Here is a 21,439-nt window from a genome sequence, read left to right as displayed (position 1 = left end):
GTTTGTTAATTGACCTTCTACTTCAGAACTATTTTCTGTCCCTTGGCAGGAGACTATCCAGAATTTTAACACTGATTCTGATAAGAGGTGTTTTAAATATAATATCTGACTCTATTCACCTCTTTCTTCTGTCTTGTCTGAAATCTCAGGGACAGACCTCGTTTTATTGAAGTATTTCAGGCATGTTCATATAGAGAATTACGTGCTCAAGCTTTCTGATCCGGGTCTGATGTCGACTTGCCTGTCCTGAGCTTCCTGTGCTCTGTGCCCCCCCACTGTGCTCGGCTCTGCTCCAAATGTGTTTGCAAAGCTGCTCAACAGCTCTCAAGATACACTCACACGTCACACTAATCCCTGTACCTGTGAGTGCGCGTGCGTGTGTGTGTGTGTGTTGAGCCACGGAGGGATTGAGGTTGACTTACATCACGCGGTAAAGCCTGTACCTCCAGAAAACCACAGGAACCTTTGAACGTAATTCAAGTGATGTTATGTAGTGTGTTTATTTCAGCTTTTTGAAGAGTATCATCATCCAGTAGTTGAAGTAATCAGAAGAACATACAGATACTTATTTACGGTATTACTGTAATTTCCCAATTTTACTGCATGCACCGTATACTCTGATGAATTTCCACACTCTCTGTTGTAAGTACACTACAAACTAGCAGTACTTTGTGTACTGGTTATGCAGGTTAAAGTGTGCAACTCTGCCCCTTAGTGTTATATCATGGTTTTACATTTAGGAGGCGATGGGATTCAAACTGTTGCAGCAGATCTGAGTATCTGAGACATTAAAGTTGACCTCTGACCTTCTGTACAGGGGGAATAGAGGATTTGCTCAACAAGTGAATGTACTGTATGTGTGTGAGGACGATGTCAATCATGCGAGACACGCCTCCACCGCTTCCCTTATGATTGGCTGCTGTTCCAAACGAGACTCGGCCTCCAAGACAGAGCAGCCAGTCAGCAGGCAGACCAAAGCCAGGGGGACTACCTGTACACACACACACACAGCAGAAAATATAATGCATACATCCTCCTCCACCTTCCTCTTCCTCCATCATCTTCCCACCTCCTCACCGTGGTTCTGTCTCTGGCAGCGTGTGTTCGAGTGGTGATGTCAGACGATGTGATGTCCACTGTCAGCTCGTCAGCTCGGTAGATCGCCTTCAAGAGGAATTCCTCACAATGGGACTCAGGACGACCAGACAGTTTCTAGAAGACCAGGGTGGGAGAGTTTTAAATCCAGATCCACAATCATCAGACTCAGACGTTTACACAACAGTGATAAACCTAAGAAGAGGTATAAAGTAATAAATAAAATAGGTGGGTCTTCAGCTGCTATGCTTAAAGCCACACTATGTAGCTTTTACTGACCAACAGCGCCCTCTGCAGCTGCATGTGGTGAGTGATTCTATCCCACTCACTGGACTGAGCCACGACTGAATGGTGGATATTACCCATGATCCCCTGCTTCCTGACCAAGAAGGGCTGCAGCTGTAACAAATCCACCAAACTCTGTTGAGAATTCTTGATATTTTAAAAGTTTCCTGGCTGAATATCATAAATCTTGAATTTGCTCGACCTGATTCTGGCAGTTAAAGCTTCTTGAACTTCTCACAGGAGAATGTAACTGCTGAAGTCATTTTGAAGCTGCTGGTTTAATGTAAATAAGTGACTTAATGTGGTTTTAAGGGTGTAGATCTCCATACCTGGAGTAAACGCATGGCTCTGCGGTACAGTTTGCTGTTGGTGACCTGCACGTCAATCATGTAGTTCTGGTAAATCTTCCCCTTTAAGATGTGAGCTCCAGTGCTCACAGCGTTCAGCACCAGCTTAGTGGACAGCTCCCACTGCTGAGAGAGAGAGGGGGAATTTAGTTTGTGAGTAAAATATAAAGATGTTGAGAACATGAGGAATAAGAGTCAATAAAGACTAAATCTGTGTTTTAGCATTTAGGGGACAGTCCCTCTGTCCTGTGTGTGCTCTCTCTTTGAGGCTCGGCAAAAGCTGGAGGGTGGAAGCCAAAGAAAACGAGAGTAAATGAGGCAAAACAGTTATTTAGCATGCTCCAGTGAGTCAGTGAACCAATGAGGGTGTGTGTATGTCTGTGCGTGTGTGTCCCTGTGTGTGTGTCCCCATATGTGTGTGTGTGTGTGTGTGCTGTACCATGTGAACTAAGCTGGCAGAGGCAGATGACGGCCAAGTGATTTTCAGAGTCGATGAACACAGCTTATTGATGTGATCCTGCAAAACACAATGGAGAGTATTCGATGGACGGACAGACTGACCGAGTGATGGATGGATGAGTGGACAGACAGACAGACAGCCAGATACTTGTTGTCCAGCAGCAGCAGTGTCTCCATCAGTCTGATGATAAACAGCGTGGAGGTTGGACGTCCTTCCTCTCACCGTTCCTGCCACTTTCACCACGTCGGTGACATCGTCTGTGGAGAGGAGCCGTAAACACACCTGCTCTTGGTTTTTTTTTAACTCTGGACCGAATCGAACATGAACAGAAACGTTGTCTCACCAGAGTGTGTGTAGAGGAGAAGAACAGTGTCCTGGTCGCTGAGGTGAGGCAGAACCAAACTTTGAAAATCCTCATGTGAGATGCAGAACTGACGACCCTGGAGGACAGAGCAGGTGTTAAATATACATCACAAACACACACAGTTTAAAATCCCTGAGTCTAGCAGCACATGAATCATAATGTGGCGTCGCTTTGTGAGCTTGTGTTTTTTGGCTGATTCAAATCAGATCAAACTCCACCCACACACTCCTCATGTTTAAATTCTTAATAATTAACACTTTTCTTTGAGTGCCTCTTCCTCAGTCAGGGTTTTCAGTTTCTCACCTCAGGTTTCTCGCACCATTTGTTACCTTTAAATAAAGCAGTCATTGTCAATCATTAGCAGCGATTTTCACAGGGTGAGAAAAATTCAAAGGATGAAAGACGCAGTCAGTGCGTCATACAGCGATTTAAACACAATTTGCTTTTCTCCCTCTGATCTATTTCTGACTGAGTGGCTGCTCAGAGCAGTGACTGATGAATGTGTCACTTTGAATGGAGCTGGTTCCATTAATAATACGTTATTAGTGCCCCCACCAGTTATAGTTGACACATGTCGAGTCAGTCACAGCTGAAATATTAAGGATTATAACTCAGCTTTTTAGTCTTTATGTTCATTTTAACTTTATACAAACTTTTATGTTATTAGAGGCTACTTCGTAAATTCGTTGTTTGATTTTGTTGAGAGCCAAAAATACAAAAACTTGTTCAGTTGGTTTACTAAGTTAAAATTATAATATTTTAGATACATACAGTTATTATCAATCAATTCCTGGAGACAAACACTGGTTTTCTTTAACTGATCTCTTTCATTTCATGTCACTGAACCATCAAACTCCTTTTGATCACGCCTACATGCCTGGAGTTGAGTTTAAACCCAAAGTGAAAGCAACCAGCAGTGCAATGAAAAGACTAAAGCAGATTAATTAAAAGGAGACATGGAGTCCGACCGTGTCTCATGTCTCAGGTGCAGCCGGATGTGTTTCATACTAATCCTGAGCAGGGTTCATCCAGGAGTCACACGGAGCAGAGACTCACATGCTGCTGGAGAAAAGCTGGATTTCACTTTAATTGAATCTTAGTGGATTTGAAACATTTTAATACTTTGTCAGGATTTTTCACACGTGTTTAAGAACCACAGGCCTTTTTCACAGAAGACGTTTTGACATGTCACAGTACAACAAAGTGCGATGAATGACAGCTGCATTCCACTTAGCTGCTTTATATCCAGGGTCCTTGTATGTGTAACTATAGAAATCCATGTTTAAAGCTTATACTGGCAGCACTGCAGCAGATGAGGCTCAGAGAATTCTCCTGTTTTCACAATGCGATGGTGCGTTGTGTCAGATTAGAGCCTTTTGTTCTGTATTTGTAATAATTACTTGCTCATTCACACTAATTGAGTTCTTTTGTTTTGTTTCCCTTCACATACCAGTGACGTTAAGGGACCTTCATTATTGTGCAGCTGCCTGTATCCTCCACTCACGAAGCCGCGGATATCTTCAAAGTCTGACGCAAACACATGGAACAGTAAATGTAAAACATTTATCATTTGCAAATTATATCAGGTGGATTGAGATTGTTCTAGATTTAGTGTTTTTGTCGTCTCACCTGCTCCGAATGTGGGGATACACTCACTGGCATCAATGAGGCCCAGCACAGCCAGGGAGCCCCAGCCCAGGTAACACACACGCCCTCCACATCGCAAACTGAAACTCACACACACACACGGAGATAAGGAAGTTCCACATGGATACAAATCTGGAGGCTTTAGATTTAAACAGCTTTACAGAAATTACTGCTGTGTTTATTATAAAAAGTGAAAAAGCGTGAAAGAAAAGTCTGACCTGTGTCCAGCTGCTTCCACCAGAGCACTCATCCCCTCGCTCTGAGCGTATGTCACATCCAGAGTTCTTTCATATTCTCTCATGTGCTGCACGATTCCCCTGTTGGAAAAAACAAGGAAGCTTTACAGGCAGGTACGCAGCGACATCAGATGTGCTGCAAACTTTTTTGTGGTGTTACACTTGAAAATTGTGCATTAGGGCAAAATTCCATAAATGCACTTGCACCGTTTACTTTATAGTGTAAGTACAATATTGGTTATTTCTACGCTGTTGCACTAAAATGTAATTAGACAGAATCTCTTTTCTACCATGACCTGTAGAGGTCAGCAACACACAATAGAAACACAATGAATTTGGCTTTTGTGATGATGTTCAACTTGCTGCCTTAACAAACAAAAAAAAAAGGGTGTGAATGTACAGTGAGGTAGCGACACGTCTGAATGCACGGAGCAGTAGTAATGTTAAAAGCTTGTCCGGGCCAGGAGCAGATCTTTCAGGTGGCTGTTAGTGAGAAATGTCAACACAGAGACACACTTAAGAAACGACATGTTGGACCTTTGGGAGACGAGAGAGTTGAGGTGCTATGAGGTTGATCCAGAACATGACAGAGGATCAATATGAGACCCAGTGCACTTTCACTGGGATCTTAGAAAATAAAGTGTCCTCCTCATTTCAGTGTTTTTAAAGCCTCATTTTTTTTCATTCGTGGGACATTTTCAGATGTTTGTCAGTGTCGTGCTCACTTGTGTGTGATGGGCGTGTTTGTGAAGGTCGCAGCATGAGCAGCAGACAAGATGACGTCCAGGACAATCTTAGTAGCGCTGCCACCCTTCATCCTGGAAGAGCCACTGATGGCTTCTGGCTGAACACACACACACACACAGAGAGAGAGTCAGTGACTGTAGTAGCGACACACAGCTCCCTTGTTTCTAATTTTGACACAAATTCAACCTGAACAGTTTGAGATGAAATTCCAGTGTGAGCACAAGAGCGTTATGAGTCTCACCCCAACTGCCGGGTTGACGAGGAAGGCCTCTTGAGTTTTGACTAAATCCTGCATCCTTTCAACCACACTGCGAAATGTGAATGTGCAGCCAGGTATGGGTTCATCCCTACACACGTAACAGACCTTATCAATCCCAAAGTGGCATTTTATACCAAATGATTCATAATTTCTTCACAGGATATAATATGAAAGGAACCTGTACTCACTTGGCTTGATGCACAGGGTTGAAGCCAAGCAGCACAGGAGTGTAGATCTCTGGGTGCTGCAGGCAGAAATCCAGCTGACCTGCCACAAATGGAGCCTGTGGAGGAATAATTTAAATTGTTCATGAACTGGATTGAGTTCATTTTCAGGTTTACAAGCTCACAATGTAGATTTAGATTTTTCCTTACTGATAATCCACAGGAAATGCCGATGAACAAGACTCGCTTCTTTCCCTCACACACCTGCAGGGGATCAAAAACATGGAATGGTCAAAAAAAAATAAAAAATATGCACAAACACACACACACACACACACACACACACACACACACACACAAACTATCCCTGACCTTCTTCAGACTGAGCATGCCCAACATGGGGTCATCTTCAGGAGCCTCTTGGGAGGAAAGTAAAGCTCTGTGGAAAATGAGAGAATATGTTTTAATGAAACATATTCTTATCACAACAATGTACATTTAATTTCTTTGTAATTTAAAATAATTAGCAAACATTTCCAGAGAACGTTAAAGCTAAGAAGCATCATAACTGACTTCATCATAACAGACCATATATTTATATTAATTATTTTCGATTATACATATAACAGCTTGCCGAGCACCTGTCTCCTCCTGCGATGATGTAGGAATAAACCAAACTCTGGTTCAGCCTCTTAAGCTCTCTGTTGAAGCCTGACTGACAACACACACAATGTACACACAAAACATAGAACACAGCAACAAGTCATTTGTTATTTTCCTGTTATTCCTGAAACAAACAGGACAAATGTGAATTTATGTCTTTTTAATATAATCTCATAAGTCAGAAGCCGAATTGTAGTGAAGCTGTCCATGAGGAGCATGTCAGGATCTTTACCGCCATGAGAAAAGCCAGTCGACCAGAAGTCCCACATCCACTCAGCACAACGAGGCTGCCCCGAGGATCCTGTTATAGAAACAAGAGGACACACTTTGACCTCACGCCTGAGCGACCAGCAGACACAGACACACACAGGGAGGCAGAGATGTAGTACCTGGAGGAGGAGCTCCGCCCTCTGTGCGACCTCCAGCACCGTTTTCACCACTTGGTCACTGAAAAGCCTCTAAAAATGAAATTCAAATGAGGGCAAAATGTTTGGAATACACCTTTTTTACAATTTAATGTCCACGCATGGTTTATAGAAGATCAGAGACTGCTGATAAATACTGACGACAGTTGAGAAACGTCCATCTTTATACAGTCTATGTTGAAAACCTGCACCTGGTAGGTTTCCTCTGTCTCTTCTTGGAACATTTGGGCGTCACAGGCCTGTAACATCCTCACAACACCGCTGGCTGAAGCTCGGTCAATGTCACGCGTCAGGGGATTGGACTTCTCCGAAACAGGAAGTGCTGGCTCGTAATCTGGAGACTGAGAAAAAAATATAAATAAAATAACTATTTACAAGTTATATCAACATACTGTATTGAATTACTTCTGCTATTCAATCTTAAATTCAATAATTTGAATATTTGAATCAGATATCTGTAATTTTTATAAAAACAGACATTTTTTAAAAGTTGCTGTTTTAAGGGGGTGTATGTGCCGGACGATATCTTGGTTGTGCACAGTGGCTCACGCAAACGAAACAAACCTTGACCTGTATTTTTGAATTTACCTCCCAGTCACGCACAGTAGAGAGACAACAAGTCGCGTCTGATCTCGCCATCGTGCATTAATCTGTCCTTTTCCAACGAAAACAGTTTTTGTCCTTCTGTGCCGCTGCAGTCGTCCACGTGTGTTTTCGTCAGTTACACAGATTGGAAATGAAAAGCACAAAGTGTCGGCTTCTATCTGCGGTGACAAAGTTCACTTAAGGACCTTTGAGACGCAGGAGTGAAAGGAAGTGTGGATTTCTCTGTCACACACCAACACCAAGTGCCCGGAGAAGCTTTGGATAAACAGCAAAAATCCTTCTTGCAACTGTTTCATGTGGAATAAGAAACACACTTTTCACTTTTCACCCATATTTGCAAGTTACATGATCTACCAGCAGTCTGCAATTACACTATTCATAGACTTTTATTTTTAGACTCAATATCCTATTTTTTTTATTATTATACTATTATATTATACATAGTTGAGACTGACATCTTGGAGGAAGCTTTCCGTATTTTACCTTAAAGATGAAAATGTTGTGCTCACAGTAAATTTGAAAAACAGCAGTGGAAATGTTCACTTGTTTCTCAGACATGTTTTTTAACCCTTTGGTGTCAAAAAGACCCGACTGCTTGTCATCCGTGTGAAAATATTTACAACCCAACAGATTGTGGCGTCTAATACATTCCGTCACTTGCAGTGACTGTTTGCTGCAGCGTGCCTCACTCCTCCGTACTCACACCACAGTCTCTCATAACTGCCAGATAATTGCCATCACAGCGACGGGGACATTTTTCACATCATGTTCCATCAACGAAAGAAAAGACCAATATTATTTCTCCTCACACGTCGTAAACACCCGCTGGCAATTTATTTTCTTTTTTTCACACAGGTTGAATCTCTTGCACCTTGACTCTCTGTTACGTGACGCATTTGTTCTACGCATCACTCACGCTGATTATTAATGATGTCAGACATGACTATGAGTCAATCTAACACCAGAGCTGATGCGTGGGGCCGTGTGATAAGTCAAAGACAGGATGTGGCACTCTCATGGTTTGATGGCTGCAGGAGCCCAGATGTCAAACAAACTGCCTTATGCTCAGAAATGTCAAAATACTATTATATATTACTTTTCAGCAGTATAAGCCGTCACTCTGATAGCAGCTATCCATGTGGAAGGTGGATGTTGTCTAGTCCCATCTGCTCGCTATACTATGACTTCACACATTTCTGCATTAATCAGGAGGTAACATATGGAGTGTTGAGATGACTCATCACTGTCAGTTTATATAGTGATGTAATTCGCCCTCACCACAACTGGTATTAACATTGACTTACACTGAGCTGCTAATGACTAAGCTAGTGTTGAAAGATCACATTTGACCTAAAACCACAGAAAGTTTTGACTAATCCCAATCAATAACATGGAGGAGGTGGGGTTCATGCTTCACTTTTGGGGAGCAGTCAGTGCCTCCATCCATGAGTCTGTGGTGGCAGAATTTAAGAAACGGGGGCCAAGCAGGTCATTTTTTCCCTGAGGCCCTATAAATGGTTGATGCAGCCATGGAGAAAGGACAAAATGAAACGTTGGGGACGTGTTATCTCAGGATTTTAAATCAGCTTTCACTCGAGGGAAGCCAGAGTTCACCGGTCAATCAGAGACGATGCTTCAATTAACCTGAGCGATATTCTTTTTTTCCCATCGCAGCAAGAAGCTAGTGACGAGTCTTCTTTTTACTGTTCAGCTTGAAATCAACTGAAGCTCTTCTTGTTGTTTTGAATTCAGCAGAAATCTAACAAGCTTTTTTAAAATATAAATGTCTGCTGTTAACAAGCCTCCTGCTCTGCTCTTGTGTCTGTAACGACTCGGAGCAGCGAAGCAGTCCGGCTGCATTTTTCACAAACTGAACTCGCTGTCCTCGCTGAATGATGCAGCATCAGACTCCTGCAGCAGCTCACGAGTTCTCTCTTTGAGCCTAAACTTACAGTTTTTACACCAAGTCTCCGTGACTCTGTTTAGCTGCATTTGAAATCAACATGCTTCCAACCAGCGCTCATAAAATCTCTTCATAAATAATAAATTGCACTCTACCTGAGTTGACCCTTGTGTCTGTGACGGTTACGCTCGCTCGCTGCAGCTCTGCCTGTTGACCTTGGCACCAGACCCCCTGAAGAGCCTTCACTCTAGACAAAGAAGCGAGAAAGTCATTAACATTAGAGAGCTCCTTCTCATAATCACACCTGAGGTGCAGAAGGAACAACTGACTCACAGACAGTCAGTTCAAACCAGCTCGGATAAATAACGAAGGTCACTGAAGGTCGTCTGTTTTGTGTCGATTCCTCATCAGTGTGTTTGTGTGCCCCTCAAAACATGAACCCCCAACATCACAAAGACAAATAGGATTTTATACATATGATCACCTCCACCATTTTGGTTTCAAATTAAAAATGGTGTCACATCAATATCCCCAACTGCATGAATAAAAGGACTTATTGATATAATTACTTTTTTAAAGTAATTATGTACATTTTATAAAAGTATATGTATTTACTTTACATGAGTATTTACATTTTCTGCAGCTTAACATATTTAGAAGCAAAACTGATGATAATGTTGAGGAATTGTTTTCTACGTGTAATGTATATGAAGCCCGGGGTTTCACTGAACTCTAGACCTCTTTGTGCTTATGTGCAGAAATCATGGAAGGAGTCAGACATATACAGTAAATACCTTGACTGATGATACTTTAAGTACAATTTAAGTCTGTTGAGAAAGGCAGCACATAAAGGGGAGATGAATAAATAGAACGCTGTTAAAAAGACTTATTTTAATTTCATTTCCATCCAAAACTAATGAGAATGTAGTGCTTCCTACTGTGCTCGCATGGTCGTCTACCGTGCAATCGCTATTTAGAGCAAATAAACTGTGTTTTTGTAACAATGGCTTCAGTGTTGTTGCTTCTGAAACTCGGCTCTTTACTCCGTGTGGCTGCTTCTTCAAATCAGCCAATTACCTTCAGCCCTATGTGGCGTTTCTCCTCTAAAGTCTTAGAGAAGCTGAGGCAAAAATGTTGACACGTATAAGATGCCTTTGAATACTCAAGTGAACAGAGGAAAAAAAACAAAACATTAATTACTGACTGACGCTCTGTCCTCGTTCTCAGCCTGAATTCAACTCTATCACTGTATCTCTCTGATTCCCATCAGCTCAGAACAAGGTCATTGTTTTGATCTTTTGAGGTTTATTGCTGATCCAGGTGCCAAATCGTCAGCAAACAAGGAGCCGCTGGGGTTTTTTGCTAATTCATTGGGATGAATGTTGTATCGTAGAGTGTGGGAACGCAGCTGCAATGGTTTCTCTTCTAAATCTGGTGTCCAGGAGATGCCATCATGTTTAATCGAGAAGAAAAGTTCGAGTTTCTCTGGAGTCCAGATGTGGCAGATGTGACACAACGTCAAACCTCGACATTTTTTAAATTCCTAAATTTCTTGAGAGATGTAGAGACGTGAGTCCAGTGTTGCTGTCACTCACACAAACAAACACATACACACACACACGGCGATACAACCATCGACTCCCTCTCCCTGTCCTTCAACCCCACAGCCAAGGTTGTCATGACAACAGAGAGGCTAATCTCCAATGGACAGAGAGAGAGGGAGAGAGAGAAAGTGCTCATGAGAACGAGGAAGAGATGCAGTGCACGCATGCTTGCATATTTCTAAGTGTGTGTGTGTGTGTGCATGTGGGAACATGTGCATTTCATCTCAATTTAACGTAGCACTTTTATCAGGGGGGATTATTATTAAAGCAACATACAGGAAGCCAATTTAGATTTATATACATTTACATTTCACTCTTTCCATTCCTCTGCTCATCCATCCCTCCCTTCAAATCCCTCATTTTCCTGCTCTGACCTTCATCATCCTCAAAACAAATCCATATTTCATTGCCCCTCATGACTTCCTTCTCCGTAAAACCCCTAAACATTTTCCACATTTTTCTCTTTTCTTTCCCTTTCCATGCAATAAATCACGTTTTCTCTTTTTCATGCTTCTGTAAGTCAAATCGTTCCTTCTCCATCCAACAATTCCCAAATCTTCGTCTCTTCCTTCCTCCTGACAATCTTTTCATCCTTTTGAACCGATTCAGCCTGAATCATCTTTTCTATCTTTGTCCCACACACACACACACACACACACACAGAGGGACACACAAACACAAACAAAACACACACTCAAATCCAATTCCTAAATCCTTCCAAAATCCATCCCTCTTTCTCTCTCGGCCCCTCAGCTTTATATCTCCTTTGGTTCCTTCTCTCTCTCTCTCTCTCTCTCTCTCTCTCTCTGTCTCTCAAACACACACACTGTCCATCAAAGTTCCTCACATTCCTAGATCCCTGTGTGTGTGATCCCTGGGTTGCCTGGTGGGGATCACACACACATACACATATGTTCCGGCTGATTAGTCTGGCAGAGCCACAGGGCAATCAGCCCACTGGAGGGGATGATGGAGGGATGGATGGAGAGGGTGCAGAGGGATGGAGGGGGATAATGCATGAAAGGTGGAAATCTCATTTCTCCTCCCTCTTTCAGAGGAGAAAACAATCACTGTTTAGCTTTTACAGCAGCAGTGGGCGAGACCCCACTGCACGTGCACGAGCCAGCGTGCAGATGTGCATTTGTCGGTAGACGGTGGACTGAGAGAGAGTGGGGAGGGGGAGAGAGAGAAGAAGGAGATTGGAGAGAGAGGAAAGAAAGGAGGAGAGCGAGCGAGAGAGAGGAGAGACAGGGGGGGAGGGAGAGAGAGAGAAAGAGAGGGGTGAGGGAGAGGGAAAGAGAGAGAGTGGAGGAGAGAAAGAGAGGTGGGGAAAGAGAGAGAGCGAGCTGCAGAGAGCAGGAGCTGCAGAAAGGAGGAGCGGGTGAGCGGCTGCAGGTGATGCCGGGAGCCTGCAAGCTGGGAGCGGGTGGACTGAGTGGTGGGAGTCGGGGGGTCTCCGGTTACGCACGAGTCGTGGTTTAGGGATAGTTGGTGTCCGGTGCGCGCACAAACACACACGCGCATCTTAAGAGCAGCGGGAGATGAATTACGTCATAGCCTCCCGTCGCCCTAGATGACCGCGCGCGCAGGACGGGACGATGCGGGGCTGCGGGAGTAGAACAGAAACCGATTCCGCTGCTGCTCACGAGCGCCCGGTGGCGGAGCCTCGACCGGACGCAGAAGAAGCGGAGCCGCCGTCGCGCGGCCGCCGGCTCTGATGGCTCCTCGCGCCCCGGGCGGGAAAGAGTCACAGCAGTCGCCGCGTCGCGTGAGCAGGGAGCGAGGCAGCGGGTTTGTGGGAAGTGACGTGGTGTCCGCGCCCCGCGAGAAAGCACCACGGTGCGGTTACCGTGCGTTTCGCAGGAGGGCAGGAGCGGGAAGGGGAACATGGCCGCGCAGTCGGACGGCGGCAAAGCCGGGGTCGGGTGCGGAGGCGGTTTCGCGCAGCTGTACGATGTTGACGGCGAGGAGCCGCTGGACTCCGCCGCGATCCACATCTGCCAGTGCTGCCGCTCCTCCGCCTGCTACTGGGGCTGCCGCTCCGCCTGCCTCGGCTCCCTGCTCGGTGGGGGCCAGCCCGCCGGAGGGATCGGCATCCGAGAGACTCACTGCCCGCCCCGGGAGCAGCTGTGGCTGGACTGCCTCTGGATCATCCTCGCCCTCCTCGTCTTCTTCTGGGACGTTGGCACGGACCTGTGCCTGGCGGTGGACTACTACCGCCGGCAGGACTTCCTCTGGTTCGGCCTCACTCTCTTCTTTGTGCTGGTGCCGTCGGTGCTGGTCCAGACTCTGAGCTTCCGCTGGTTCGTGCAGGACTACACCGGCGGGGGGCTCGGGGAGGTGGAGGGGTTGAGTAAGCGGGGCGCGGTGGCTCTGGGGTGCCTGTACCCCGGCAGGGACCGCCTGCAGCTGGCCACCATCTGGCTGTGGCAGGCCATCATACACATCCTCCAGCTGGGACAAGTATGGAGGTAGGGGCGCATCAACACACACCGGAACCTCACCTATCAACACTTTTAACACACACACACACACACACACACACACACACACACACACACACACACACTAATTTCCCCCTCACACACACTCTTCCTGCCGCTGGCGGGTGGAGTGTGTGTCTGCTCAATGTGAGCAGAGGAGGAGAAGGGCTGCTTCATCCTGACAGGCAGGAGAGGAGGAGAGAGGGATGACCTCCCCAGCACTTCACACACAGACTGGGGGAGACACACAGAGACACACACACACACTTCCAAGAGTTTCCTGACAGTTTCCAGGAAAAGTTGAAAAAGGTTGAAGTAGTGGTGGTTGTTTGAACTCTTCAGCTCCATGTGTTAATTAAAGAGAAAGTAAAATACATTTCAGCACCAAGGACAGTGTCAATGCTCTGGATGGTGGATGGAGAAAAGAGGAATCAGTGTGTGTGTGTGTGTGTGTGTGTGTGTTTGTGTGTGTGTGTGTGTGTGAGTGTGTGTGAGTGTGTGTGAGTGTGTGAGTGTGTGCATGTGTGTGTGAGAGAGAGAGAGACCGGTGGGAAAAATGGTGCCACGGCTCTTCCCATGTCAGCGAGCATGGAGAGAGTACATGGAGGAAAAGCATCTGTGCTTCTGGCAACATATCTTGCTCGCTCTCTCTCTCTCACACACACACAAACACACACACACACACACACACACAAACACACAGTTGGACAAGGGAGGGTGCTAATTGTAGTGCTAATAGCTCTGGCAGGAGAAAACAGAAACACACACAGTCTCACACACGCGCTTCATTCTACTGCAGCCGTAGATTCCTTGCCTCGCTCCTCGTGTGATATATTGCGTGTGTTTGCTTGTGCAGGTGTGTGTAGTAATACTACATCTCTAGTAGTAATGGCAGTAGTAGTGTGTATGCTTGCTTGTCTTCAGCCTCTATACAACGACATTGATTCTCCCTCCCCAGCACTCTCTCAGAGAAGACTCCTTAATGGTGTCCACTTGCCTCTGGGCAGGCAGCAGGGAGAGTACAGTGTGTGTGTGAGTGTGTGTGTGTGTGTGTGTGTGTGTGTGTGTGTGTGTGTGTGTGTGTGTGTGTGTGTGTGTGTGTGTCTGTGTGTGTCTGTGTGTGTGTGTCTGTGTGTGTCTGTGTGTGTTTACATCCCGCTGTGCCTGCTACACTAATCCACTTCGGCCCCTCTTTGGTTGTAGGGTTAAAACATCTCCCACACACACACTCACATCTCTCATCTACCTCCATCCACCCCACCCAGTCATCATCACAACCCCCCCCCCGGCCTGCGGAATAGACTCTCCCACCTGAAGGAAGTGGAGGAGAAAGGGTGAAGGAGGAAGGAGGAGAAGAGGAGGGAGGAGGGAGGTACGGGTGGTGATGCTGGTGGTGGTGTCGCAAAGGAAATGGTATATGGCCTGATTGAGACAGATTGCTTAGAGATGGAGTGGCTGTGGAAGAAAGGAGGGGTGAGGATGGAGGAGGAGGAGGGAGAGAGGTTGCACATGCAGAGTCGGAGGGAACGGGGGGAGGGGAGAGGAAAAAGGAGCAAGAGGAGTGAGGGAAAGAGTGAGAGTGGTGGGGGATGAAGATCTACTGTATTCGGTACACAGGTTTTTCAAACTACATCCCTCCACACAGAGATGTTTAAAGGCCGTCTCGTTCGCCTGCCACGCCACACAGGAGAGATTCAATCCTCCTCTTGAACGCCACTGAGAGGACTTCCTGTTCTCACGGTTAGAAAAAAGCCAAACAGAATGTTCTGCCTTTTTACCCTTCATTGTTCTCCAGTCAAGGACAAACAGCATTTTGGCCTTTCTGTCATTTCAAAGCTGCAAAATCCATGAAATCAGCTTTAAATGGCTCCTGCGTGCACATGTAAGCATTTTCCTATAGATGGTGCATTATTTATGAAATGTGAATTAAGCTCATATGTTTCATGCCAGATGGTTGTAATGGGGCGTAGATACAGAACCATGCATTATGTAGGAGCGCAGAAACACACGCACTCGATGACACCCAGGAACGCACGTATACATGGAGACCCCCACTGTACAGTAGTGATGCACACACTGGGAAGGAGGAGGATTTTCATTATGAGCACATGCACACACATGCACACACCTTCTCTGCAAAAGCCCTCAGGCACTTTTAATTGAAATCACTGCCCACATCCCACCCACATGTGCTGCACTTCTAGAGATCCACACAGTATGTATGGATCCAGATCTTCTCACGGCTGTTTGTTCCAACCAAGCGTTTCTATATTTGTGATCGGACCATTAATAGAACCTGGATGCATTTTGAATGGAAGTTCAGAATGGTTTTAATTTGTATTATTTATCAAATAAAGCAAAGTGAAGCGAGAAGAGTGAGAACCAAAGTCAATGAATTGGTATTTATACTATACTGTCATAGTGTATTATTTGAGAAGCAGGAAATATTTGTGTAAACGAATGAAACGATCACAGTTATCAAAATATCTGCAGATTCATTTTCTATCCACTGACAAAATGATCAATCAGTGGCATAGAAAGAGCCTGAAAACAGTAAGATTGATAAGATAAGAATATCTGGCATCAACACTCTCACCTCCGACCCTGTACAGGTATATCAGGACGCTGTATCTGGGCATCATGTCCCGTCGGCAGAAGGAGTACCAGCGGCGGTGGTACTGGGCCATGATGTTCGAGTACGCGGACGTCAACATGCTGCGGCTGCTGGAGACCTTCCTGGAGTCGGCGCCTCAGCTGGTCCTGCAGCTGTGCATCATGTTCCAGGAGAACCGGGCCGAGACGCTGCAGTGTAGGTGGAGCACGGCGTCTGAGAAGCCGAGGGCGACCCACTTCCTGCCACATTTACAAACACAACACCCACAAATAAAACAGCAAATAAACAGCTGCACAAGCACTAATTAGCAATTTGCACACATTCGTTCTCAGTCATTTGTGGCTGCAGATGGTGCTGCTGTGGGTTTTCACACAGTGGGGGTTGATCAGGTAGTCGAGCACAATCAGAAGTGTTCGGGGGATGTGCTAAGCAAAGTCCATCAGCCTCCTCTCCTTATTCATGCAGGCGATGTATCAGGCAGCCTCCCACTGGTGTTATTCATCCCCATCAGTGGAGGTTCGGGACACCTTCTAATCCAATGCAAATATGTGACTAGTGCAGGGGGTGGATGCTGACAGGAGCTGGGACAATTTGTATTTTAGACTCCTACCATCAGGTGTCAAATGTTTCTGCTGCGTCACACACTGCCTCTTATTTAAGAATGTGCTCCAATCATTACACCCCCAGTGACTCAAAATATATTTTTAAATCTTAAAATCATGACTCGACTTTGTTCTGATTGATTGAGTCAGAAAGAAAAGAAGCAAAAGAAGCCTCTCGTAACCCTGCTCTGTCTCTGTAGGCATCTCTTCCCTGGCCTCCCTCCTGTCTCTCGCCTGGGTCCTGGCCTCCTACCACAAACTCCTGCGCGACTCTCGTGACGACCAGCGCGGCATGAGTTACCGCGGAGCGCTGCTGCACCTCTTCTGGCGCCTCTTCACCATCTCGTCCCGCGTCCTCTCGCTCGCCCTCTTCGCCTCCCTCTTCCACATCTACTTTGGCATCTTCGTGGTGCTCCACTGGTGCGCCATGGCCTTCTGGGTCGTGCACGGCGGCACCGACTTCTGCATGTCCAAATGGGAGGAGGTGCTTTTCAACATGGTGGTCGGCATCGTCTACATCTTCTGCTGGTTTAACGTGAAGGAGGGCCAGACACGGTACAGAATGGTGGCGTACTACACCGTGGTGTTGGCGGAGAACACCATCCTCACTGGGCTGTGGTGAGTCCAAAGAGAATCTGAGAAAAATCAAAAAGAACTAATTACCATGAGGTTTACAGAGCACACACACACAAATGAGATTAAACCCTTGTGTTCCTGCAGGTACGCCTACAGGGATCCGGTGTTGACCGACTCCTACGCCTTCCCAGCACTGTGCAGCGTCTACCTGACGTTCGCCGGGGGCGTCCTGGTCATGCTGCTGTACTACGGCTTCCTCCACCCTGCCACTGCCCACATGCAGCCGAGTCCCGCCTCCACCTGCTGTGCACAGCTGCTCTGGGGTCTCCCTCTGCCCCCATCTGCCCCGCCGACCGCCCCGCCCACCCCAGCCCACATGACCAAGTCACAGACGGAAGAGGATGTGGCCGAGACGTGTCTTCCCGTGTTCCAGGTGAGGTCGGCGCCCCCAATGATCAAGCCAGGAGGGCCGCTCATAAAGATCGACATGCCGAGGAAGCGTTACCCGGCGTGGGACGCCCACTACGTAGACAGGCGCCTGCGGAGGACTATAAACATTCTGCAGTACATTACGCCAGCTGCCGTGGGTATCCGCTACCGTGATGGACCCCTACTGTATGAACTGTTACAGTACGAGTCCTCACTCTGACACACACACACACACACACATATATCAGTACACACAAGCACACGTGCCACCATGAAAAGATATTTGTACACATGGATGTTCAGATTTAGAGAAGATATATAAACACACACTCACAATGGTCACTTGGTATAAGCACACAGATACAAAAGCAATCGGACACACTTCAACTCATATCCACACTTTCCTGACCCACAGACACACACACTCCTCGTGGGAACCTGCGACCCCTACGACTCAACAAGCTGCTTCAGCGCGAGTCCATCTCTTTCTCTCTTCATCCCTCCGTCTTTCCTCTGATGGCTCTTCATCTGTCGTCGTTTCTTTGATTTCGCACGTCCACACTCTGCTGTGAAGAAAACAAAAAATAAGAAACGCGAGCTCAGTTTCCCAACAACCACCGCATGCCGTTTATGTTGCGTCGCTCACACTCTTCACGGGTTTCGGTAAAATAAAAAGACGTGACAAAGAAAAGACCAAACGTCACTTTTTAAAAACAGGAGTTTGTGAACGTGTTGTCGTTAGTCTAGTCAAAAGGTTGTGTATATATTTTCTATGTAGAGAAGGGAGGCTTTTTACGTATCGTGACGTCGTTGTCGACTTACTGGCAGATAATGATGGGACGAGACAGAGGATTGTGATTTGTATCTAACGCACACTCAAACAGACAAAACTTAAAGATGCAGCGAGCGACAGCCTCTCAATGGTTTTGGAGTTAGAGTTAGATGAGATGTTAGTACGCTAACTATGAAGCTCGGGCCAAAAGTCGGCCATTAAACATTAAAAATACCTAAAGTATTTAAGATGTTAGAGTAAAAATAAGTGTTTAAGATTCTTTATGCATGTGGACCTGATCTCGGGGTCAACAACAAAAAAAGTGCTTACCTGTTTGGAGAATGGCCAAACTGAGAGAAATTCAAGTTTGCAACAGAGTAAGACTAATTCTTTTTGATCTCTCTCTGCTACATTTCTCCGTGTGTGATTTCCTCATCATGCCGGTCCCGTGTTCACATGGTGCTGCCAGTGAAGCTGGCGTAAAACAGTTTTGTGCTTCAGTTGTCGCGGCCTTCCCGATGACTCGTCTCCTCTTGTGCCGTGTCCAGCATCGACTCCTCCAAAGCCACCCACGGCTGAGCTGTGATGAGTGGCTCGTGATTTCATTTTTTGTTTGTTTATCCCTGTAATCCAAGCTGTTACATTGGCAGGCGACAACAAATGAGCTGAATTATCAGTCATCAGCCCGTCGACAGGAACGTCGTTCCTGAAATCTCGTGCCGTCATCAGGCCGCCTTTAGCAACTTGGCGGCGAGGTGCGACAAGGGGTTTGGAAAGTAGTGAAAGAGCCGTTGGATGCCTCACAACAAGCGGCAGAGGAGGTGAAACCCGGCCATGAGCCATTTCAGATAGTTGCATTACTAAAGACGAAGACACACATGCTCTTATTCCAAGAGGATAGAGCAGGTGGAAGAGAAGAGTGGATGAATAGTGTTAATGGGGTAATTCAACATATTGTGTTTAGTTTTTTGTCCAGATGGGTCAAATTGGGATACCTTTCTCCAGGTTGACAACAGGCTAGAAGCTGCTTTTTTGTTTTCTGTGCTGAATTAATCGTAAAATTATAACTTAATTGGCCAACTGACCTTCAGTTATTCAGCAAAAATGTCCTAAATGTCATCAAGCACCCGATAATCTAGAATGTAACGTGGGGAATGTAGCGTGGAACACCAAACTAAAGCCAACCCTCGGAAGTACGTGTGACCGAAACTATCAGCGGACACAGAAAACAGAAAGTGTGGTCATCCCTCAAGATTTATCACTAGCGACCCTTCACAGTGGGAACCAGCTGTTATTGAACAGAGTCAAGGACACTGGCACAAAAATGTTGAAGTATCCCTTTAAACACAAATATGAACAAGGAGCGATCTTACATTACTTTTCCGCGGTGCTAGTTGATTCAAAAACAAACAAAAGACTCGCTAGGAGTAGTTTCAGTGCAAACGCGCGACAGACGCAGCAGCAACAACAGTGTTCATATGGTGCAACGCGCTCAAGCTAAAGAGTCAATTGGCTGCTAATCCCAATTCATATGGTGCAAATATGAAAACACACATGTACTTATGGTGCAATAAGGGCAGATTGTCTCTTTGAATTGAGTACTGCCTTCAGTTATCAGCCAAGGCTGTGCCAAAGGCTCCGTCCAAATGGACAACTGCTCTTCCTGTCCTGCAGAAGCTATGCAAGTCTCCGACGCAGGGAGATGTGCTTAGTGTACATGCTCACAAACACACACACACACAAAGACACACACACACATATATATATATAAATATATATATATATATATATACATATACATATATATATATATATATACACACACACAGGGTTTTCTTCTGCAGCAGCGAGATATGCTGAGTACACACACAATGAAAAGTAGTGTAACATGGGATATGTCCCTACCTCACCTCTTACACACACTGACACACTGATGTCCAATAATCCCTCACCCCTTTATAATTTGGGAACAATATTCATATGGTGCTATTGAGTCAAGCTGGGTGGTTTTTGTATAGTTGTGGTTACAGTGGTTTGAAGAATTTAGCCAAATATGTTTAGAAAAGTGTGTGAAGAGTGTTTCACATTAAGATTGATGGAATGGTGTAATTCAATCAATCCGACTCCTCATGTGGAGAGTGTACGTAAAAACAGCAACACCTTCCGTCTCTGTGAAAAAGCAACAATGCCTTAACCGCACGACACAAGTGGAGGTGGGTTATTTCTTTTTATGGTTATGTGCAAAAACATCAGGAAGGTGGTGATTGTCTTAGGTACACACTCTAAACTGGACATGCACTGTACATTCAGCATGGTTCAGTGTGTTCGAGCACAGACGTCAAAGGAAAACAGCGTACCATGTTGGCTCGCTGTCCTTACAGCCGAATATGTGCCATCGAGGGAACACAGTCGGACATTTTCTGTTCGTTCCACAGGTTGTAATCGTGAATTTCTTGCATGAATGTTCTAGATTTGAGGGCACACGTGCTCCTATAGGAAAATAAAAGGTTACTATTGAAGAGTCACAGCTTTGTATGTGCTTCTGGCTTGTTAGAGGGAGATTTATGTTGAGCTCTGAGAGCAGCTGTCCCACTGGCATTTCCCCCCGGCGCTGACCCCTCACCCGCTGACCCAAACCACATGTCCCCTTTGCACCCAGAGCTCCAGCCAATCAGAGATCAGGTTTAACACAGCCAAATCAGGTTTGACACAACCAAAAAAATAGATAAATCCTTCTTTGTACGGAACGATTCACTTGTGGCGTTCAGACTCGATTGTAGCCTCAGAAACTGCAGGTGTCATCTCCATTTTTGATTCAGGTTCCATCCAATCCATGAATCCCGACTCTACAGTTGAGTCTGCACGCTACAAATGACGAGTTTCTTCTCTTCACTCTACAGAACCGCAGCCTTAACCAGGCCCACTGGAGGAAATTCAAATCCAGTCAGTTATTGTATGGCTACACATCCACAGCTATGCAAGGTTGCAGGCAGAAAAGTTCTGGGCTTGGATAACCTTTACAAATAAATACCACATCACTGTACGCGTACTTATGTTCATCATTACTTACAACCTTTCTGTTAGTTTACAATGAGGAGGTGGCAAAGTGGAACCATTTGTTTACATTTTTTGTAGGTTTTTCTCTGTGATTTATGATT

General features: G+C 45.7%; 2 protein-coding genes across 8 annotated transcripts; one reads left to right on the top strand and one right to left on the bottom strand.

Moving 5' to 3' along the window:
- Position 1: 1 nt before the first annotated feature.
- Positions 2-16,017, bottom strand: gckr (glucokinase (hexokinase 4) regulator). 7 transcript variants are annotated; one of them, XM_069521275.1, is made up of 20 exons: positions 15,885-16,017; positions 9,357-9,448; positions 6,884-7,033; positions 6,657-6,725; positions 6,500-6,568; positions 6,246-6,319; positions 5,977-6,043; positions 5,815-5,868; positions 5,629-5,723; positions 5,423-5,528; positions 5,160-5,278; positions 4,417-4,515; positions 4,181-4,278; positions 4,002-4,078; positions 2,531-2,627; positions 2,335-2,444; positions 2,167-2,244; positions 1,710-1,853; positions 1,078-1,212; positions 2-991 (listed from the first exon to the last, which is right to left on the bottom strand). In XM_069521275.1, exons 3-20 carry the CDS (start codon positions 6,938-6,940, stop codon positions 878-880), a joined length of 1,662 nt encoding a protein of 553 aa, XP_069377376.1. In that variant the 5' UTR covers positions 6,941-7,033; positions 9,357-9,448; positions 15,885-16,017; the 3' UTR covers positions 2-877. The 7 variants fall into 7 exon arrangements, with proteins under 7 accessions (XP_069377376.1, XP_069377377.1, XP_069377375.1 ...); XM_069521276.1 differs by lacking the exon at positions 15,885-16,017 and adding an exon at positions 9,535-11,939; XM_069521274.1 differs by lacking the exon at positions 15,885-16,017 and having other exon boundaries at positions 9,357-11,939.
- On the top strand, positions 12,160-21,324 carry xkr6a (XK, Kell blood group complex subunit-related family, member 6a). The gene is made up of 4 exons (XM_069521283.1): positions 12,160-13,276; positions 15,901-16,097; positions 16,705-17,122; positions 17,225-21,324. Exons 1-4 carry the CDS (start codon positions 12,693-12,695, stop codon positions 17,727-17,729), a joined length of 1,704 nt encoding a protein of 567 aa, XP_069377384.1. The 5' UTR covers positions 12,160-12,692; the 3' UTR covers positions 17,730-21,324.
- Positions 21,325-21,439: the final 115 nt, after the last annotated feature.

The sequence above is a fragment of the Paralichthys olivaceus genome, chromosome 24 (genome assembly GCF_024713975.1).
Source record: "Paralichthys olivaceus isolate ysfri-2021 chromosome 24, ASM2471397v2, whole genome shotgun sequence".
NCBI lineage: Eukaryota > Metazoa > Chordata > Actinopteri > Pleuronectiformes > Paralichthyidae > Paralichthys > Paralichthys olivaceus.
The sequence above is the reverse complement of the archived record's forward strand: the minus strand, read 5'-3'. Positions and strand labels throughout refer to the sequence as shown.

Coding starts and splice junctions, on each gene's coding strand:
- gckr (XM_069521272.1), bottom strand. CDS start 7,331: ATGGCGAGATCAGACGCGACTTGTTGTCTCTCTACTGTGCGTGACTGG. Junction 5,869..5,976: donor GCATGCTCAGTCTGAAGAAG/GTCAGGGATAGT, acceptor GATCCCCTGCAG/GTGTGTGAGGGAAAGAAGCG. Junction 5,279..5,422: donor TCGTCAACCCGGCAGTTGGG/GTGAGACTCATA, acceptor GTGTGTGTTCAG/CCAGAAGCCATCAGTGGCTC.
- xkr6a (XM_069521283.1), top strand. CDS start 12,693: ATGGCCGCGCAGTCGGACGGCGGCAAAGCCGGGGTCGGGTGCGGAGGC. Junction 16,098..16,704: donor CCGGGCCGAGACGCTGCAGT/GTAGGTGGAGCA, acceptor CTGTCTCTGTAG/GCATCTCTTCCCTGGCCTCC. Junction 17,123..17,224: donor ACCATCCTCACTGGGCTGTG/GTGAGTCCAAAG, acceptor GTGTTCCTGCAG/GTACGCCTACAGGGATCCGG.